Genomic DNA, 22,684 nt, shown 5'->3' on the forward strand with positions numbered 1-22,684 from the left:
CTGGTCCAGCACTCAAGTCGCTATGGAAGGATAGACGGGGAAATTAAAATGACCCAGGAGCAGGCCAGTGCTGCAAAGGTCCCTCATCTCAGACCTGTCCAGCACCTCCAAAGCCTCCTTCTAACTGGCAGTAGTGTGTAGGGTTGCCAAGTCCTATCTTCGCCCCTAGCGGGGGACTTTGGGGGGCGTTCCTGGAGGGGGCGGGGCATCCCGATGTGATAACGTCATGTTGGGGACGTCCCCCGCCCACCCACCTGACAGGGGCATTGGCTCCCTGCAGTTAAAGGGGTCCCTTTAACTGCAGGGAGCCAGTGTTTCCCTGCGCGCCTGACCTCCACGGAGATCGAGTGCGTGGCTGGCCCGCAACCACCCTTTTCCCTCCTATGTCTCAAGAGAGAAGGGAGAGGGGTGGCGGTGGGTGCTGGGGCTTGGGGATGGGGCTTCCCTGGTAGCCAGCTGGCCGCCAGCCGGTAGAAGCCCCAAAAAAGCGGGGGACCTCTGCCAAACCAGGGGGTAGGCAACCCTAGTAGTGTGGGAAGAGGCAAGCAGTGAGCCAACATCAGTCTCTTTTCCTCCTGAGGGATACAGACCTAGCAGTCCACGCATCCACTGGAAAGCTGTGTCTTGCCTGTATGAATCTGCTTCTGTCAATCATTCTATGTTAACACCATTTGGGTTTTGCACACCTATTCAGTTGCTCAGAGCAGTTATTCTACAGTGTGTTTGTCATTATGATTCACAACTTGCCATCGTCCATCTTCACTGACCCGGTTCCCAGGACCAAGTACCGGTGTATTGTGGAAGTGAGTTGAACATACAGGACGAGGGAGGTAATGAGTTCCATCTCTATATCCCCCCTCCTCTGGTGTACGATTCTGTTTTTAATTACTGTGCTAAAACAAAGCTGCCATCACCACTGAAGTATATGCTTTGGTCATTTAAATTTTTATTTTTTATTTATCCTGCCTTTCTCCTCCTAAAGCAGGGTTTGTTTACTTGTTTCTTTCTTTATTTCTCACTGAGCCTGAAGGCAATTTACACAAGTGATTGAGCCAAGGAGTGCTAAACATCCCATTCAGTGTGATTAGCAAGTCAAAACGTGTTTCTCAAAATATATTTTAGGTGGTTTGTACATTCTGTCAATCACTGATTCCAGGTATGACCAGGCTAGATCCAGCACCATTTTGTATAGACTGTGGTTTGCAGTTTCCAGTTCTGAATCAGATTTGCCTCACTTAATAGTGATGCTGTTTTAAAAAAAAAATGAAGTAAACTGGCTGACAGGAGCTGGAAGGAGCAGACAGAAAATGTTGTTAGAGAAGGGAACTGTGACAGGTTGGTATTTGTTATATATCACACAAGCATATTTCCCTCAAAAGTCAGCTACTCTATTCAGCTAGTTCAGTTCAGGAAACTGAACAGGTGCCAAACGTCCTTGCCATCGCAGTCACCAAAACACATACCAAATCTCTATTTTTATTACTTTTATTTTATTAGTTAGATTTTTAGGCCACCTTCCCCTGTGGGCGGCTTACGACAGGGGCTCAGGGCGGCTTACGACAGGGGTATACAATAAATATATAAGTTTAAAAAGTTGAGTTGAGTTAAAGTTGAGAGAGAAAGTTGTTGAAGATAATGCAGATTGGGTATGTATGTATGTATGTATGTATGTATGTATGTATGTAGATTTTTAAAATCCAAGGGGGGGGGGAATCCAAGATCCTCACTAACATTTTAATAAAATAAATACCAATTTTGATTTTGCAAAGAAAGATAGAACTAAAAGCATTTCAACAAACTCAGGGAGGCTTATGACAGGGGTATGCAATAAATATATAAGTTATAAAAATATTGCACACTGTTTTAAAGTTGAGGCAAGTTGGTGAAGATAATGCAGATTGGAACTTCCGGTTTTTGGCGGCACGATGGCGGACGTAACCCTGGTGAGCTCCCAGGGGCGCGATCTGAACGCCAGTGGCTAGGAGGGGGGGCGACTGTTCGCTACCCCCCATGAGCCCTTTACGAAAGGGCTTATAGCCAGGGGGCTTTTGAGGGATTGCCTCTTCAACTGGCTCGATGCCGGGGAATTGAGGCTTCCCTCCACCCTGAAGGTCCTACTGCTGTGTGGGACAAGTGCGTGAAGATCGGGCGATTTACACGTACCTTAAGCAGGTCGTAAGACCCACGATAAACTGTGAGTTGAGTTGAAAGCAGAACACTGAACTCTGTTATAAGCAAGTGTGTGTGTGGGGGGGGACTCCCAGACGCGAAATCCAGATGGAGCATTTTAAAAAGAGGGTGCTGCATGTAAAAGCCATAGAACTGATTTAAGTAATACACAAAAGCGCAGTAAGGCATTTTAGTGGAAAACAGACACTTTGGCAAACTTTTTAAAAAGTAAACAATCCTCAAAAATGGTGGGGCGGAGAGGCGATAAAGAGAAACCATCGCAGTTAAAGCCTCCACCTGGAAGTAGAAGCCCACGACCGGACGTTACCAGCGAGCTTTCACAGCTATTAGCTGACTCTTTGCACCCTCTGCTGGACCAGATGACTAACATCAATCAGCAACTGACTACTTTGAACCAGAAGTTCGCTGCACAACAACTGGAACTAAACGAAACTAAAAAATTATCAGAGCAAACAGCAGAAACACTGAAGGAAGTTAATGCCAAATCTAAAAAGGTGAAGAAGCATGTACAGAAGTTGGAAAAGAAAAGAATTTCTGATGAATCTCAGCTGTTGCAATTAAAAATGGAAAAAGCAAGTTTTATCCTGAGATTCTGGGGGTTCCTGAGACAAAAGGAGAGAATCTAAAACAAGTGTTGGCGGATCTAATCGCACCAGTTGCAGATTTGAAAACGGAATACCTTCGAAACGAAATGGATGTGATCTACAGATCATATTCGGAATATATTAAGAAAAATAATCTGCCTGGAGAAATAGTGGTTAGATTCTCAAAAAGACACGTGAGGGATCAAATCTTGAAAGCAACAACAGGAACACCCCTGAAAATCAATGGAAATACCATCCGGATTCTAAAAGACATTCCATTTAAAATCAGAAAGAAGAGGAAGAAATTCAAAGACTTGGCTTTGTTTTTACAAACAAACAACATACAGTACAAATGGTTGATCCCCAGAGGCCTACTCTTCAGAATAAATGATAAAAAGAAAGAATTGACTCTGTTAAGAAAGCAAACGAGTTTTTGAAGCAGCAACTGGGAAGGTCCGGAGACGACCAAGATAAAGAAAGCGGTGAAGACACTTCTTCAACTACTGAGGAGGACTCTGAGTTGGACTTGGGGGCTGTGGCCCCCAAAAGAGACTATGATTTGAGGAAAAGAAATGCCAAGAAATGAGATGCTGAGGAACTCTGAATTCCACTTTCAAGAAGCTGTATATTTTTAAAATGTGATGCTTTTGTGATTGTCTTAAATCAGTAATTGATATTGGGTTTTGGGGAATAGGGGCTAGATTTAAACATTCAAGTTCATTGTAATATTAATAGAATAGATTAATATTGTAAAGCTTATGTAATGATCTTCACAACTTGGGTTTTTAGTTGTTAACTTTCCTTTCTCCTATAGATATTAGATTCCCCATCCCAATTTTCTTTGTAGTTTATAGAAATGCAATTTAAAAAATCCCCTTCGGGGGGGCCAAAAAAAAAAAGATAATGCAGATTGGGTATGTATGTATATATGTCAATTTTTAAAATCGGGGGGGGGATATCCAAGATGCTTGCTAACATCTTAATAAAATAAATACCAATTTTGATTTTGCAAAGAAAGATAGAATTAAAAGCATTTTAATAAAAAAAATAGTAAATGAAAACTAGACACAGACAAACTTGGAACTCCTCAGATTAGCACTTTGGATTCTGTTTTATACATTTGTTTAATTAATCTCATGATAATGCAGTTCGGTAGAAAATAATAGCACGTGTTATCTTGTTTTAGTCTTTACAACAGCACTGTAAGGTAGGCTGGTATTACTATCCTCTTATTAGAGGGGGGGGGACTGAGGCTGTCCTAAGGCAACCTTGTGAACTTGTGGGAGATGCAAAGCTTGAACTTCCAGAGTGTACAGTTCATTTTCTTGTCCGTTTGCCGCAATGGCTCCTTAAAATGTTTTACTATCGGATTCTGACTTCATTTTTTATTCGTATTTGCAGGGAGCCTCAGAATTTGTACCCTCCTGAAGTCAGCAACACGAAGCTTCAGTACGCAGGATGGGGACCGAAAGGACAACAGCTGGTAAGGGAAAGTATTTACAAGAGGTCTCCTTGGCCGTAATTACACATCTGAGGCATGACTGTCAAATCAGGGGGCTGTGGATGTTGCATTTTCACAGGCTTCGTGAAAATAGTTTTTTAAAAAGTTAGTAAGAATATTTCAGATTCTGTGCAGCTCAGGGTTCCTCGTCTTGCATTTGTGCTAACCTGGAAACGGGAAACGAAGCAGCCATCAAATCGCCCTCCCTGTAAAGAATTTTCATTTTATCCACCTGCTTTTCTGTAGTGCCTCATATACACTCAAGAAAGCTTGAGAAACTGCTTTTAGCTCTAAAGTTTGCTTCTTGCAAGGGTAGAGGCTGATTTTTGGAGAGGGCGTGGACTACAATGATGCTTCAGAGACAACATTCTCAAATCTGGGATCGGGTATGGGAGGCAGAGCTAGTTTTGCAGTCTGGAGGCAGTTGCCAAGGATATATATACAGATCAGAATGTTCATGCTTGCAGATACACGTTTGGAAACATCAGTACCTTCTCAAGCTATCCTTTGTTTTGCTGCAATGTTTTCCCACTAGGCAAGGCTTGCCTGAAATACATGAGCATAAACTATGCACAGGTATAGTTCTTGGCAAGGGAACTGGAGCCCAGTTCTTTCATGGTTATGAAAGTGACAAGTCTAGCTTGCCACTTAGTGGTGCATAATGCTAAAAGAGAGAACTTCCAGCTGTCAGACAATCTTAGGATCTCCTGGCTATACTACTCACAATGCCATAAGATAATAACAATTATTATAATTATTATTACAATGATTTAAATGCCTGTGTGCTCTTCCTAACCTGTCAGGTTCCCAGTCAAGTTACTCTTCACACATGCTCTCTTTAAAGAAAGGTTTATTAGGAGATTTGAGATGTTCAGGGGTCAAACTCTTTGTCAGAACTGGGGTGCTAAGGCAGGAAAGGTGCAGATAGTTACAATTCCACATTCCCGTCATACACGTCAGCCTTACTACAAAGACCATGAGAGATATACGGTCTACAACTAGCCAAACACAGACTCTTCTCCAAGGACACTTCCCATGTGAAAAATGTCTCTGGGATCAGCTTAGAAGATTTACCAAAGCTAGCCTCCCTACTCCTATGAGCACTCACTCCCCTTCCTCTGGAATGCAATGGCAGGCAAGGGCAACTGATAAGGGGACAGGAATAACACACAGCGGGGTGCAGGGAGCAAAGAAGCAAAAGGGGTATTACATACATAGATCATCAGGGTCGAAATACAACAGGTACAGTTGGTCAAATGCCCGCGTCTGACATAACCTCTGTAAAGTATGCATATTTTATAATCAGTATCTGTATTTCAGTGCAAAATGCAAATACGAGAAGTAGTGCTTAGACCTGGAACCCAGGCTGAAACGACACAGTTATCTTTGATAGAGACTGTCTTTCAGTCAAAGCGCTTGATCTCTAAAATGGAAATCATGGTGGCAGTTTAGAGAGTTGTTATAAGGCATAATAAGAAAAGGACCTTATAAGTTGCAGGGCTAGAGACGTGACTACAAATAGGAACGTAATGAGAGCCCTGCTGGATCAGATCAGTGGTCCACCTCCCATTTCCCTCGGTAGCCATCCGGATGCTTTTAAAACCCACAAGCAAGGCATGAGCCATGTCGGAGACGCTGTTGACATTAGAAGTACACTGCCTCTAAATGTGGAGGGTCAGTAATAATTGCAATTTTGCAGTGATGGAGGCTTTTGCATCACAATAAAGGACACATGTAATTTCTTTTAAAAGGTAGTCTTCTTGCAATCAAAGCCAGAAGATTTCATGAGGGCATCATGGGATACAAAAGTCTCTTTCTTGTCCTGGTGGGGGCGGGGAGCCAAGATGAATCTGATTGCCTTGTGTGATAATTCGAGGATGCTCTGAGATGTTGACAGAACTCCTTCCAATATATTGAGCTTGCCAGGGCTCTGTCATTGTCCTTGTGCTTGTTGTACTCATAGGATAATGCGGTGCATAATGTGATTGTGCAGGCGGGAGAGCAACAAGGTAATGCAGTGAGGAGAAACTGCCTGTAGGAATACTGAGGAAATGGAAGAAACGTTATTTTGTGATGTGGCGTGTATGTTGTGTTTTTTTTAAAGATTGATTTAATTCTTTATCTTTCTGCAAATGAAATTAGTTGCTTAACAGTGTTTCCACAACGGAGACTGTATGGATCCATGATAAGCATTTCCTTCCCAGATAATAGAGTGAGTAGATGACAGCATCCCAGCCAGCTATTTCTGGCATCATTTGGTGCGGGGAAGTTGTTGGGGAAACTCCCAGTGCCAAGGGGTGCAGCCAGCTGCCTCGGGCTCTCTGCCCTCCTTCCCTTGGGGCAGCAGCACCTCTCTGCTGACTGCTGGCATCAGAGAGGTGGCATTTGGTCCCTTCCCCCTGCCCTCCAACTGATCGATACTGTGGTTGGGGGCAGAGCTGGGTGGGCAGGTGGGCGAGGCAGACTCCAGACATGGCATCCAATCCAATCACTGGGTGAAGCAGAGAGCAATGATGATCCGGCGTTCGACTCACATGTAAGCAATCAGTTTGATGGCAGCATAAGGACATAACACTCACCGGTGTGCCGCAGGGGTCGATTCTCTCCCCCACGCTGTTTAATATCTACATGTGCCCCCTCGCCCAGATTATCCGGAGGTTTTGTTGTTCTTGTTGTTGTTCAGTCGCACAGTCGAGTCCGAATCTTTGCAACCCCATGGACCAGATCACGCCAGGCCTTCCGGTCTTCCGCCGTCCTCTGAAGTTTGCTCAATTTCATGTTCGTTGCATCGATGACACTGTCTCACCATCTCATCCTTTGCCGTCCCCGTCTTCTTTGACCTTCAGTCTTTCCCAGCATCAGGGTCTTCTCCAGGGAGTGCTCCCTTCTCATTTGGTGGCCAAAGTATTTGAGCTTCAGTTTCATGATCTGGCCTTCCAGTGAACAATCAGGGTTGGTTTCTTTTAGGATTGACTGATTTGTTCTTCTTGCAGTCCAAGGGACTCTCAGGAGTCTTCTCCAGCACCATAGTTCAAAAGAATCTATTCTTCGGCGCTCGGCCTTCCTTATAGTCCAACTCTCGCAGCCATACATGACTACTGGGAATACCATTGCTTTGACCATGCGGACTTTTGTTGGCCGGGTGATGTCTCTACTTTTTATCATGCTGTTTAGGTTCGCCATCGCTTTCCTGGGTTTTCACCAATATGCAGATGACACCCAGCTCTGTCTACTGATGGACGGCCACCCAGGCTCTGCCCCAGAAAATCTGGACAGGGCATTACAAGCCGTGGCTGGTTGGTTACAACGGAGCAGACTGAAACTGAAACCATCAAAGATGGAGGTCCTGCACCTGGGTCGCGGGGATCGGGGATTGGGCTCCCAACTTTTGACAGGGCCCTGTTGGTGCCGGCGCTGAAGGTGAAGAGCCTGGGGGTGTTTCTGGATGCCTCACTAACTATGGAGGCCCAGGTCGCCGCCACTGCCAGGTCTGCCTTTTTCCATCTGAGGCAGATCAGGCAGTTGGCCTCATATCTCACTCCCCGGGAACCGGCTACAGTGACCCATGCAACAGTCACTTCCAGATTAGATTATTGTAATTCTCTCTACGTGGGGCTGCCCTTGGTTCTGCTCTGGAAACTGCAGCTGGTGTAGAATGCAGCAGCACGGATACTGAGGTTGCTGCCTGTGCAGGGCCACATCTGCCCGGTGCTGCAAGAACTGCACTGGCTGCCTATTGAGTGCCAGATCCATTTCAGGGTGTTGGAGCCAGTATTTGCATAGTGGTTAAGTGCATGGACTCTAATCTGGGAGAACCGGGTTTGATTCCCCACTCCTCCACTTGGACCTGGCTGGATGACCTTGGGCAAGCCATAGTTCTGGCACAGCTGTCCTTGAAAAAGAGCAGCTTGTGTCAGAGTTCTCTCAGCCCCACCCACCTCACAGGGTGTCTGTTGTGGGGAGGGGAACGGAAAGGAGTTTGTAAGCCGCTCTGAGACTCCCTTGGGTAGTGAAGGGTGGGGTATAAAGCCAACCTCCTCCTCCTCCTCCTCCTCCTCTTCCTCTTCCTCTTCTTCTTCTTCTTCTTCTTCTTCTTCTTCTTCTTCTTCTTCTTCTTCTTCTTCTTCTTCCCTTTAAAGGCCTTTACGGCCAGGGGCCTGCATATCTATGGGACCGCCTCTCCCTCTTTGAGCCCTGAAGGGCTTTACGATCTTCCAATCAACATCTTCTGGTGGTCCCCGGCCCCAGGGACATCCATCTCACCTCGACTAGGGCCAGGGCCTTTTCAGGCTCTACCCACAAATTTCCAGGAGTTTCCCAGCCTGGATCTGGCAAGCCTCCCTCCTGGTCATCCACTGGTGGCTGGGTGGGACCTGGCAACCGTAGTCTTCACTGAGTTAGAATATGGTTCCATCTACTACTATAATGTTTATTATCCTTGGAGATCTGCAACCAATGAAAGAGTCTAAGACCTTCCCAGGCCTTCTGTCCCGGGTCATGCAAAGCAGGAGTTGTCAAAAGGCACCAAGTTGCCGTAGCCAAAGAACCTCTGTTAGCTGGACAAGGTGGCCACTCAATTTGGCTCCTCCATTTATATGACTGCTTTCTGCCTTGATCTCGGGCCCCTGGATTCGGTTGAGTTTCAGGAAGTCTGGCGTCGATCAGATAGGAAGTGAGGAAGAGCCTCTTTGCAGGGGTGAAATCACCTCTTCAGCCTTCTAATCCAGCCGGCTTTTTTGATCTGCACAAAACATGAGCCTGGCAGGTGTATTTGTTTTCAGGCAGGTTATTCACAGAGCCCGGCACCATTAATTTTTCATGGTGTTGTTCTTGCATATCTTTCATTTGCAGCAGTGTCTGAGTCAATATCCAGCTGCTGGCTGCCATGTATAATTAGGTTGGTTAGGGTGAATTGTGAAATAGAAGGGGGGGCGGGGTAAGTCTACCAACAGTAGCTCTTGTTGGAAGCAACATCAAGGGGCTCTTCTCCAGAGAAGCAGCTGTGAAGCGGAGGGGAGATGGGAAGCGCGTACAGGACAAGGAAGGAGTCCCGTTGCCAACTCCTTGTTGGGAAATGCATGGAGATTTAGGGATGGAGCCTGGGGGACGACGGGGTTTGGGAAGGAGCTCAGCAGGGTATAATGATGAAGAAGAAGAAGAAGAAGAAGAAGAAGAGATTGGATTTATACCCTGCCCTTCACTTGGAGTCTCAGAGCGGCTTACAAACTCCTTTCCCTTCCCCTCCCCGCAACAGACACCCCGTGAGGTGGGTGGGGCTGAGAGAGCTGTGACAGAAACGGCTCTTTTTCAAGAACAGCTCTTATCAGAACTACGGCTTGCCCAAGGTCATCCAGCCAGGTGCAAGTGGAGGAGTGGGGAATCAAACCCGGCTCTCCCAGATTAGAGTCCGCACACTTAACCACTACACCAAACTGGCTCTCAATGCCATGGAGTCCGCCCTGCAAAGACGTTTCCTCCAAGCGAACTGTTTCCTGTAGTCTGGAGAGCAGTTATGATTCCAGGAGATCTCAGGCCTCACCTTGAGGTTGGTAACCCTGAGTCCCATGGATGGATTCCTCCAGCTTTGGAAAGATGAGCTTCTGGCCTCTGCAGCTTAACAAGCTTTCACCTGGAATAGTGGCTTTCTGCCTGTTTCCTGTGGAAATCTGGGGGGGGGGGGTCCGGGTCCCCATGGAAAATTATAAGGAATTCCTTCATGAGGTGCTTAGTAATTGCAGGCAAGCTCGCCTCCCACTGTTGCCAGCTTTCCCCTTACAATGTGCAGCCCCAGGGCCTGCTTTCAGCTCACACAGGATAACCGGAAGCACACCAGGGCCAGCCAGCACTCTGCATGAATCAGGTATCCCCTTAGGCCGGTCCCCTTCTGCTAGCTGTAAGACAAATCGACGTGGAATCGGTTCCTCAAAGGGAGCAAACTGAAAAACAGACAGAATGCAAAAATATTGGCTGGCTTGTCAGACAGAATTGGGGGGGGGTCTCCTGGAAGAGGAGTCCTATGAAGAACCCACCTTTGCTTTTGCGAAATATGTTCCCGGGGACCTTGTCTTGAGTCTTCTTTGAGGACTCTGATGGGAAAACTATGACATAAGTGTATTGTTGCTGTTGTTGTTGTTAATTGTCACAGTCAGATATTTGACTAGTAGATGGTGTTCTGCAATTCGAGATCTAGCCAAGTTCTTGAGAACTACAGATGTATCTTCAAAGGAGTCTTGCTGTTCCAAGCAACACCATCTTCTGAAGCTGTGCTGGTGTTATATGCTCAGTGCCCAAAATGTCCAGGTGTTTCCCGAGACCTCTAGGCACTGCTCCAGGGGCTCCAATGACAACTGACACAATGGTCACCTTCTTCTCCGAGAGGCGCTCTAACTCTCTTTGTAGGTCTTGGTGTTTCATGGTCTTATCCTGTTCTTTCTTTTCTATTCTGCTGTCTCCTGGGACTGCAGTGTCAATGATCCAAACCCTATTTCTAATTTTTTCCCCTACGATTGTGATATCAGAGGTGTTATGCTCCAGGTGTTTATCTGTTTGTAATCGGAAGTTGCAAAGAATCTTTGTTTCATCATTCTCCATGATGATGAAGAAGAATCAGATTTTTACTCTGCCTTTCCAACCCCATAGGGTCACCAAGGCAGCTAACAAATTACAACGTACAAATTATATTGTCTTAAAAGCTGATAAAAGCATACAAATACGTCATTAGAACAAATTAAAGAGCTTAAAAATAAGTACAAAAGATAAAACTTAAAACAAGTACCAGAAATAAAAACAACAGTTTAAAACACCGGGGAGGAAGGAGGGAACATTGAGGGGATGCCAAGTGAAACAAACAAAGTCTTTACCCCCTGGTCGAAGATGGCAACAGAAGGGGAATGGATCTTCACCCATCATCCTTTGCCTGAGGAACCCTTTCTTCCTTTTTTACCAGCAGATCCTGAGAAGCAGGAAATTCATGAGGGCATTTGGGTAAAGGAGAGGTACTTTGTGTGGGTTGCTGCAGCATGAATTTGGCTTCTTACAAAATAGCTGCTGCCACCATGGACTGCCTTGTGGTCAGCCAATGCCGGACGGTTCTCCATGTGCAAATAAACCATGTGGTACAGGATCTCTGAGGACTGTACAATGTCAGGCTACAAGGGTGGAACGGCATGTTCGAATGGATCCCCAACATGAACAGTCCTGAGCCTGTGGAAAGCTAAGTTAGAGGAACCTGACTTACGACTAAACTACATGTTATGATTTCTTCCCTGTTGATTTTAAGCAACTTTGTTTTCCCTTTTGCAAATTTATCTGGCAGGAGGAGAATGGTATGGGAGGAGAGAGGAGAAAGTTTAACTTTTCTTCTCCTACTGTTTTTTCCCCTGAAGCCCCTCCCCCAGAATGCTGCTGGGGAAAGTTACATGGTCCCGTACGTTTCTTTCAGAATTAAAGTAGTTTAAATATGGTTTTTTCCAGTGGAAAAAATGGCAGGAGAACAACGAGTTTAATTCCTCCCCCCACCACCTCTCTCTCCATGCTGTTGTCCTCCCTGAGAAAGCAATTCTGGCAGTTAAATGGGTATAATTGAGCCCTTAGCCTTCATCTTGACCTGTTACTTTGCTACATGTAGTGATTTAAATATATGTATATATGGGGAAGCATTCAAAATACCGTCCTCTCTCTGCATCCTAAAATGGCAAAGTCCTGCATGAATGATTTCCATTTGTGGATTGGCTCTAAGATACCAAAAACCTGGCCACTATGACGAAAACTTTGCCCTCATGCTGTAACCAATTTTAGAAGACAGCATGAATGGAATGAAGCTGTGTGAGCCTCTCCGTCGACGGTTCCATCTGTCTGTGCGGTCCCTGGCAGAATTCAGCTCTTTTCAATTTATTTGAAACCATAGGTCACTGGCAAAATGGTGTTCATCACAACAACATATCACAAGCTCGGTGGGAGGGTCAGGTTAGGCACGTGCCCAAAGTTAGGTCCTTCAGCACGTTACATTCCAGCCCAAGATGGAGACAGGACCTCTTAGAATAGCACTTATCAATCTTGTTATTATGAACTTAAATTAGGTGGTCAGCTCTACATAAGGTTGCCAGGTTTTACTCGGCTGCCGGTGGGGGGCTCCAGTCCTCTGTCGGGGAGTCTTGTTACTTTGTGACTTTGTTACTGGCTGGCAGGTGGAGCTCCACCCCCAAAGAGCTCAACGTGCCCTATGCAATGATGTCACCCAGAAGTGACATAATCGTGCAGGGGGCACTCTAGCATCTAGCCACACTGGACTCAGGCAGGTCAAGCTGGCTCATGACAGAGCTGCAGGGAGATATGCCCGGCATAGACCAATGTAATACATAATCGACCACTAGAGGGAGCAAAACATGTGCAGAACAGGAAAAAAAGCCCGCAAAGCAAGAACAGGCAAGCGAGGAAGATGAGAAATTGGAAAAGCCCTAAGGCAGTTCAGCAGAGGGACTCCTTGTCGTGTCACCAGATGTACATTGTTTTAGATAACCATCTTTCTATATACTTTTGTTCCATTCTTCTTCCAAAGACATCAGGGTAGTGAACATAGTTCCCCTCTCAAACAACTCTGTAAGGAAGGTTACGCTGAGAGAAAGACTGACTAGCCCAAGATCACCCCATGTGAGCGTAAGGACTGAACCTGCATCTCCCATATCCCAGTGCGATGCTATAGCCACCACACCACAGTGGATGCAGTACGCCTTTGCAGACGATTCCCCCAAAGATGTACGCAGCAGGAATCCTGGTTCATAATTCTTTATGCTAACCACGGAACTATGTTCTACCCCGTAATGTAATAAAATATGATCAACGAAGTAGTGTGTATCATCTCACATGAAGAAATCTAATTTACAGTGGGTGCCCTACATAAGCGCCAGTGATATTAGGTTACAGAATACAAGATAATTCATCATGCAGAATTTAAAAGTACAATCAGGGTCTGTATAAAAGAGCACATTAACTGATACATGCTTTAAGTAATGTACCAAGGCAGTTATCATTTAAAGTAAGCACTTCAGAAGCCAGGATGCAAAATTCTCTCCAGCCGCAGTTCTCTTTGAAGACGCGGCAAGCCTGTTTTCCATTTCCACAGAGGTGATTTAAATGTGCTGCAGAGATTTCCTTAAAATTGTATAAATTGCAGCGACTGTTTGGCTTCAAACCTTAAATTATAATTTTGAACCGAATGTATAAATTTTCATGGAAGGGAGCCTGTTTTCAATAGATAAATGTACAACAGAGTTGTTTTTTTAATGCTCAGATGAATGAAACAACCACGCAAAGGGATAAAAGAGACAGTATTAAATAATACTAAGAAAGCAGATGAGGAAGGCATGAATGAAGTACCCTTTCTTCAGCCTATGATCTAAGAGGAATGTTTGGATTAGAGCTCCGGGTCAGGTAGATCAATGAAATCGCTCCTGCACTGCCTGACCCACAGCTGGGACATGCGTATTGGCTTGGATCCTGTTCAGAATTTCCTTGGGCGAAAGAGGGGCACTGCTTCCCACAGGAGACCTCTGATTCCCCCTCAAGCTATTTATGGGAGGGTCCTCCATCACCTGGGAGCAGCATTTCAGGAGAGCCAGTTTGGTGTAGTGGTTAAGAGCGCGGACTCTCATCTCGGAGAACCGGGTTTGATCCCCCACTCCTCCACATGCAGCTGCTGGTGTGACCTTGGGTCAGTCACAAGTTCTCTCAGAGCATTGTTATCAATCTCTGCTCCTGAATTATCTTGTATTTGTTATTATGGTTCTGAACTGGTTTCTGTGTCCCCTCAATGGCTTTATTGCTTTGTTTGTGATTTGTTTGTTGGAAAATTTGGAAATAAAAAATATATTAAAAAAAAAAACAGCAGTCCTCAAAAGAGCTCTCTCAGCCCACATAACTCTCAGGCTGTCTGTTGTGGGGAGGGGAAGGGAAAGGAGATTGTAAACCGCTCTGAAACTCTGAGTGAAGGGCAGGGTATAAATCCAATCTCTTCTTCTTCTTTTACTTCTACTTCTACTACTACTTCTTATTCTTATACTACTACTTCTACCACTACTACTTCTTCTACTACTGCTTCTACTACTACTGTGGGAGGAGGAAATTGACTAAAATCAGACACACACCCCACACACTTGCAGAAGGGTCTAGCCAGGATAGAAGCATTTGTGTTTAACAGTTCTGAATTCTCCCAGAATGACTTTGAAATCTTGACATATGCCAGAGACTTTTCTGATTTCAAACAGGCCCTGCACAGGACAGGTCTTCCTAAAAGTCCATCTTTGCCCTGTCAATACAGAAAAAAACCCCAGAAGTGCTAGGAAAGTAGACTGTTGGGAGAGTCTGGCATCCTCAGCCGATAAAAACGTTAATATATACAGAAAGGCCGTAGCTCGGAGACAGAATGCTTGGCTTGCAGGTACAAAGTGCCAGGCTCAGTCCTTGGCCTCTCCCACTAAATGGACCTCAGAATGAAGACTCATTATAGTCCAATTATGCAGGTGGTATTTTAAAAGACTTTGCTTCCCACGGTGTGCGCAGATTTCTTTTGTTCGAAGTGCCGTCACTGCTCAAATTAGTTTTGCAGATTAATCATACAGAGCCGCCTGATGCAGAGTCAAACCACTGGTCCCCCCAACCCAGCATGGTCTGCTCCACCTGAGATTGTCTCACCAGGGTCTCAGCAGTCCAGGGCTGCATGTTTAAATGATCGTCCATGCAGAAAATTCCATGCATTTGATGCTTCCAGGATAGCCTTTTTCTCCCTGACTGCAGTTCTACATGCGTGGGGAGTTTCTTACAAGGGGGAGGATTCCAATGTGCTGCTCCAGGGGGTGACTAGCTTTTGGGTCCAGATGCCCAAAACATATCTGTTTGTGAAGGGAGGGTTACAGGTGCTTGGCCAGACACAAAGGCAGCAAGCTGACCCCAACCACTCTGGCAACAGCCCAGGGGCTGGGTTCCTTGGGCAGACATCCAGCCCTGTGTGCCAAGCAGAACAGCCTAATGTGCCAATGTTTGGAAAACATGTTCAGTGTTACCTGCCCCTGCGCTACTCCTTTGTTTGAGAGGTGGCACTGCAGGAGCACTGAACAAGATACTGATTTTTTTCCCCCCCGCAGAGAAAAACCCGAGAGAGAAACTCTGCAAAGGGTCACTAGCCAGCTGCAGCGTGCACCCGTTTTTCATAATATGTTCTGGAACATTTCACAGGAAACACAATTGTCCGCACATCCTTATGTGGAGAGAGCCGGCCCTGAAATGTCTGCTACTAATGGCACTGATCTGATTTGCCGGTTTCCAGCAGCAGAACCAGACATGAAGGGTTCCTTTTGGGATTAACGCAAGGTCACCATAATAGGGAAATTGACCTTTCAAGGGGGGTGTTGTTCACGTGAAGCTGAATTTTTATGTGTAATACTCATGCAAACTTCTATAGACTATAGTTGGCGCCGAAGCCCTGCGACAGAGGGAGGCATCCTGGCTTTGAGTACTTTTGACCTTCTTCTGTCCTTTGTCAGGAAACGTACTCCAGCAATGTGCAGGTGGTGGGCATTTTGCATTTCCAGCTGAAAGGGTCAATCTCAGCCTGTGGATTAGTTTGTAAACTAAAAGTGTTGTGATTAAGAGTTTCAGACTAGGATCTGGAAGTCCCAGGTTTGAATCCCCATTCTGCCATGGAAGCTCACTGGGTGACCTCGCGCCAGTCACTGTCTCTTAGCCTAAACTACCTCTCAGGGTTGTTGTGAGGATAAAATGGAGAGGGGGGAAATGGTGAGGTAAGCTGCTTATGCACAGCCCCTGTATAAACCATCCTGTAATGTTTGGTGCTGAATGGGAGATTTAGACTCTAGATGTACTCTAATCTGGGAGAACCCAGATTAGGCCCACATCTGCCCGGTGCTACAAGAACTGCACTGGCTGCCTATTGAGTACCTGATCCGTTTCAGGGTGTTGGAGCCAGTTTGGCGTAGTGGTTAAGTGCATGGACTCTAATCCGGGAGAACCGGGTTTGATTCCCCACTCCTCCACTTGCACCTGCTGGGTGACCTTAGGCAAGCCATAGTTGTGATAGCAGCGGTCCTTGAAAGGGTGGGGTATAAATCCAATCTCTTCTTCTTCTCTTCTTATCAAATGTTAAGGAGGCAAAGCAGTGCAGACAAAAGTGGAGAACTCCAAGTCAGGTGAGCCAAGGATGAGAAGCAGAAGATAGATCCATAGGAGTGGACAGATGCAGTGTCAGATCAAATGAGAGGCACTCCAGGGGAACATAGAAGAATGGTCAGGAATAAGCCAGGATTCAGAATCAGTCAGTCAAAACCTTTATTGGCATACATTAAAAAGAGAGAGAGAGAAACAATATCATAAAGACCACAGATTTTAAATATACAAAGACAAGCATCCCACCAGAGCTTTAACCTTATATTCTCTAACCCTCATAGCAATAAAGAGAAACTTCGCCACTTGTTGTTCAGTCGCACAGTCGAGTCCGACTCTTTGCGACCCCATGGACCAGCTCCCGCCAGGCCTTCCGGTCTTCCGCCGTCCTCTGAAGTTTGCTCAACTTCATGTTCGTTGCATCGATGACACTGTCTAACCATCTCATCCTTTGCCGTCCCCATCTTCTTTGACCTTCAGTCTTTCCCAGCATCAGGGTCTTCTCCAGTGAGTGCCCCCTTCTCATTTGGTGGCCAAAGTATTTGAGCTTCAGCTTCATTATCTGGCCTTCCAGGGAACAGTCAGGGTTGATTTCTGTAATATAAGGGCAGAGATCTGATAGAAGGAAGGATACTAGTCTCTCTTCTGGGCAACTGTGCCCATTGATCAAAAGAGAGCTGATTAGGACATCCCGGATTTTGTCATAGGAGTCACAACTAAGCAAAATGTGGGTAATCAGTTCTGTTTTCCTGCTGCTACATAGAGAAGTCCTTTCAGGGTAGGGAACATTTGTGAATCTACCAGAAAGGACCGCTGATGGTGAAGCATTGAAGCGTGCAAGCATAAAAGCTCGCCTTAATGATGAGGCTGTAAGCTGTAAAAAATAGGCAGCTATAAGCCCATTTCTCGATGTTATATTGGACTTCAGAGGAGAGCAGGTAATACTAGAACAGAGAGTTTGTTTTTCAGTGTCAAGGATCCTCTGCCTCAAAGTTCTAAATATTTGAGATTCACCTAACATGAGCAGGGAGTCAAAGGAGATACCAATAGATTGTATTTTTCTCAGTACTGAGGTTGACCAATTGGATGTAAATGAGTCTGACAGGAGTCCAATGAGAAGGCAGAAACTCACAGAGATCAAATCTAGCAGCAACAGCACAGCCTTGGCGTTTTGGTCACTCTATACTTCTAGAACAGAACTCACTGGGCCCCTTCAGTTAGCTGTCCTCAGAGTCTGCCATTGGCAGGGTGTGCTTCCTCTGCACGCCATTGGGGGGTGCTGTGGTTCAAAAGAGACCAATCAGGCCTCTGGAATAGCTGCTGGCCCCAGCGTCCGGGTTTGAACCCCTCCTCCAACATCTGATAATCCCCCATACTAATCACTATACCATCCTGGAGTGGGCTGGATTTGGAAGGGGATACTTTTCATGCCTGAACTCCCCTTTAGAAGCTCAAATGGCTTAAATGAGGCCATCTTACTTTGTTCACATTATGAGAAGACAGGAGTCATTGGAAAAGACAGCAATGCTAGGAAAAGTTCAAGGCAGCAGGAAAAGAGGAAGACGGATTGACTCCATAAAGGCAGCCATGGGTTTCAGTTCGCAAGACCTGAGCAAGGCCGTTAATGATAGGACATTTTGGAGGTCATTCGTAGGGTCACCAAAGTTGGAAGCAACTTGACAGCACAACACATACACACTTTTCATGTTAGTTAGTGAAGTTCCACTGAAGAAAAAAAAAACGGGACCTGGGTGCTCAGTTACGCTTTTAGATTCCATTGACTCAGTGGAAGATAATTATACCTCACTTTCTTATAATTATACCATTGCGTTCCAGTCTGGGAATCTGTTTAAGACGTGAACATTCTGAATCACTCCCGGAAGCCCCCCCCTCCTCATCTGGAAGAGTTCCACTTGCACTTCTAAAGGAGGAGAGACAGTGCTTTTGCCTATCTGCTCTTTCCATGGAAATCAGTGAAGTAGTCTATGTATGCTAGAGCTGCTTGTACAGGATTAACCCACTCAGCCCAGTCCAGGGGTGAGAGGGAATCCTGTATTTCAGTACATTAAACAACAATCCACGAGACAGTCTGTACTCTCTCTGGTCTTCACAACAGTTTGCCACCCTTCACAGGGGTCTCCACCTAGCCTAAGAGCAGAGATTCAATCTCTTAGCTGGCATCTGGGACTTAACACATCAGAAACTCTAACTCAGTGGTAGCTCTGTGGTCAGCTTAGACACGAGATTTAGCCTTGGAGCTCAATTACAGCATCAGAGACAATTACAAATATGAATGATCTTTACTCAGTGCAAAGCATAGCAAAAGACTACTAGAGGATACAAAAAATAACAAACACCTATGGCTATTTGCCCTTACTACACATTAATAATAATAATAGTTACTGAGTTAAGTATCAATAGTCCAAGATAGTCCATTGCATAACAGTACAGTTAGGCACCAAGAGATTTTGAAGAGAAATCCCATCTTGCACAGGTATGTAGTCCAGATCTGTTCAGAGATACAGCTCCACAGTAACACAAGATTGGCAACCGGCAAAAAGTTCACAAAGCAGCTCTTTGCTTCAAAAGTCAGAATTCCAGGAGCAAGAAAACCAAGAAAGCAAGAGTAAGCACAAGAGAGCTCTTCCACAGAGAACCACGAAGTTACACCCCCCATGCCAGTCATTACTAGCTGTGGCCATCAGCCAATCACAAGCGGCAGGGGTGTGTGTCCAATTTCTGGTTGCCATAGCTGCAACATCAGGTGTGTGGGGATTGGCTAGAAGTTAGAGGCCCTGCCTGCAGTCAGGTGGTCCAGCTCCTAGCTTCTCCATTGTGTACGTGGCATGGCTCATGTGAGCCATAGAGCGGAGCCTTAAAGTCTGGCTCTCAACAGAGAGGTGTTAAGGAATGTGCATGATTATATGGCATGGTTATTAGGTGGCTCAGGCCATCTGGTCTCACACTAGGCCATTTGGCCTGCACAGGAAACAGACACACAGAATGTCATACAGAATGTCATCACAGAGAAGGCATGAGAATTTAGAAACAATATTTCTATACACTGCTGTTCCCAACCTTTTTGGCCCAAAGCTTTCTGGCACCCTAGGCAAACCATGGCCTTGGCACCCCCCTAGGTGAGCATTCCATTTTTTCGCAGTGGCCAACCAGATGTTTTTGAGAAACAGACAAACATCACACAAAGGGCACAGCTGCCCCCACTATGAACCCCAAGCAAGTGCCATTCCGACGTACACAGCTTTTGCATATGAAGGTTAGAGTCCAGCCTCTGGCCGCCCTCTACTTCCCTGTTACTCCCTCTAATCCCCCCTACAACTCTAAGAAACTCTAGTAACCATCAGGACATACTTCACTTGATTAACATGTATATGCAGGGAAGAAAAAATACCAACGAATGTATGACATGCAAGATACTGTTACCAGGGCCAGATCTTGGTTTCCAAAATACAAAAGAGTGCAATGGAAAGAACGGGGGCTGCCATTATGTAGAGCTGGCCAACGACCCACTTCCAGAGGCTTTGGAACCCTCTTTTTGTTCCCGACCCACAGGCTGGGCAACACTGTACTGGAATGCCCCATGCATAACTGCAGCATATCTGGGGCTCTGGATTGGGGTCTTAGACTATAACATCAGCATATAAAGCAGAGGTGTCAAACTCATTTTTTATGAGGGCCAGATCTGACATAAATGTCACTTTGTTGGGCTGGGCCATGTGTGCCATAAAACGTAATGCTGGGTACTGGAGATAGAAACTGTATAAAGGACAGCATTGCTTGACTGCTGCAGAAGTGTGTCCTCACTGGAAGGCCCCATTGGCTGGGAGGGGGCTGCAGAGGAAAACACACATAGGTGGTCTGGAGAGGCCGCAGTGCAACACTGGGCAGATGCTCCCACATTGCTTGACTGCTGCAGACAAGGTTGTTCTGCCGTGCTGAAGCCACAATGGAGTGGCTCCGCCCACTTCCTCCAGCACTCCCTCCCTTGCATCAGTTGCTTGTGAGCCATGGATGGGCCGATTCCGCCCCCCCGGGCCTTATGTTTGACACCCCTGATATAAAGTATCTGGAAGTGTTTGATGGGTTCACCAGGATGACAGCCCAGTTTTGACTGAGTATTTCTTATTTCAGTAGTTTGCCCTCATCGTGAATTCTGAAACCTAATTTTCTTGTCTGGCACACGTTAATTTTTTAAAAAACCTCTGGACTCTCCGCATTTTATCTAAAAATATCAACCTTTCAAAATATATTTTAAATGATGGTCACAAGAGGAAAACAGCAGGGTAATACCGGTGCTAACTAAGGAAGGAAATTTGGGGAACATTTCAGCTGCATAATATCCAAGCTGGGCTTTTGTTTCGAGTTGCGAGTTGAACTCTGATAAAACCAGGGATGAGATCCAAGTGCGGAAAGAACCTCAGTGTGACTGCTGAGCACCAGCAGCCCCTTAGGGGGCCTAAGGTCATTTCTGCACTTGGATATCATCCCTGGTTTTATCAGAGTTCAACTCGCAACACAATACCTTGCATTTATCCCTGGTTATAACTGCATCTGTTTATCCCGAGACAAGTGTGGGGCAATACTGGGGTGACCTCAATGTGATGGGGAAACAAAAAATGCCTCAAGATAATTACAGGGGTGAACTCGAGTGTAGTGTAGAATGTAAGTTCGGGGACAGGGTTGAACTAGGATTTAAGGTCTAGTGTGGAATCACCCCAAGTGTGGCTCAGCCATATGACTGAGGCTAATCTGTGGTTTCCCCTTGCAATTGGTGCCATGTCAACAGAAGCAACAAGAGTTGAAATACATTTAAAACTGATTTGGGTTGCTGGTGTTTTTGTTTTGTTTTTGTTTTTTAACTACAGCGTGCCTCTTTTTGTGGAAAGCTGGAGGAAGCATGGAGAAGTAACACTGTGCAGCAGGCATAAAATTATGGGAACCCAAATGTCTATTAAAAATTATATTGCCTGTAATTCATACAATATATTGGCCGATTCCAAGAATTAAGGCTATTTTGGGAGATGTCTGTCTTTTTAAATGTCAAAACTATCAAAGCAGTTAAACCGTTAGAAGTGTATTTCATGGAACATCTCAAATGTCTATGTTACGAGTAATTTGGCATCCTGAATAATATAATCCCTTTTTATTATTGATGGACATTGAAAGTTCAAAAGCTTTTTAAAAAATGTTTTCAAGATCCAACCATGTGGCAATTTTCCATGGGCATCTTCAGACTCATTTTATGGTGACTCTGGATAGCATATAGAATACTGAAGGTAGAAGGGAAATTTAAAAGTTCTCTGGGAATTGTAGCATTTTCCCTCTGAAACACATGGAAGTTGTTTGATTAGGGTTGTCAGGTCAGATCAACCCGGGGGAGAGACTTTCTGGGAGTGGGAGAGAGCACGTGACGTGCATGTGGTATAATGACATTACATGGAAGTGACGTCACACAGCGACACTCTGGTATTTTGGGCAAAACTCTATGGTTACCATAGAGGTTTGCCCAAAATGCCAGAGCATCGCCACGCAGCATCACCAACGTGATGACGTCATTTGGGTGTGATGTCATTATGTTGCATTGGGGTTGGGATTTCCTCCGCTGGCCATGTGGCCGGTGGTGGGAAAGAGACCCCAAAATTGGGAGGACCCCCCACCCCCAACTGAGGAATGGCATCCATATATTCGATTTATTTATTTTTCTAATTGTTGACTTGCATTCGACTTTTCAGGGCCCAGAAGTGAATTATTATATCCATAGATGAAGGTAGGCAGCTGTGTTGGTCTGAAGCAGTAGAACAAAGTTAGGGTCCAGTGGGGCACCTTTAAGACCAACAAAGTTTTTATTCAAGGTGTGACTTTTCGTATGCATGCACACTTCGTCAGACAATAGAATGGAATTGCAGATCATAGTTGTATATAGAGAGAGGGTGGCTTGTTAAATTAGCAGGCAAAATGGTGAAGACGTTTTTTAACAGATAAAAAGAACAACAAGCTTGGTTCCTGGTTATCATCTGTTTGGGTTCAAATGGGGGGGGGAAGCAACATAGGCAGGGGTCGTTTCATAGAAAAAAAGCTAGGGGGACTCATTAGCATAACTCATTAGCATATGCCACACCCCCTGACGTCAGGGGCCCGGCGGTGGACCTGCAAGGCCGGCGGGAGTGTGAGGAAGCCCCGCGAAGGCCCTCCCTGGCCCCAGGCAGGCAGGGGTGGG

The 22,684-nt window shown here is 45.6% G+C and overlaps 1 protein-coding gene across 1 annotated transcript in view; it reads left to right on the forward strand.

Annotated features, from left to right (window-relative positions):
* The window catches only part of DPP6 (dipeptidyl-peptidase 6), a 308,399-nt gene that overhangs the window by 144,317 nt on the left and 141,398 nt on the right, over positions 1–22,684 (forward strand). The window contains exon 7 of the mRNA XM_015413434.1: positions 4,176–4,257. Within this exon, the coding sequence (XP_015268920.1) occupies positions 4,176–4,257 (82 nt within the window). The remainder of the gene's footprint in view (positions 1–4,175; positions 4,258–22,684) is intronic.

This window comes from Gekko japonicus, unplaced genomic scaffold, assembly GCF_001447785.1.
Source record: "Gekko japonicus isolate JY-2015 unplaced genomic scaffold, Gekko_japonicus_V1.1 scaffold105, whole genome shotgun sequence".
In the NCBI taxonomy this organism is placed as follows: Eukaryota; Metazoa; Chordata; class Lepidosauria; order Squamata; family Gekkonidae; genus Gekko; species Gekko japonicus.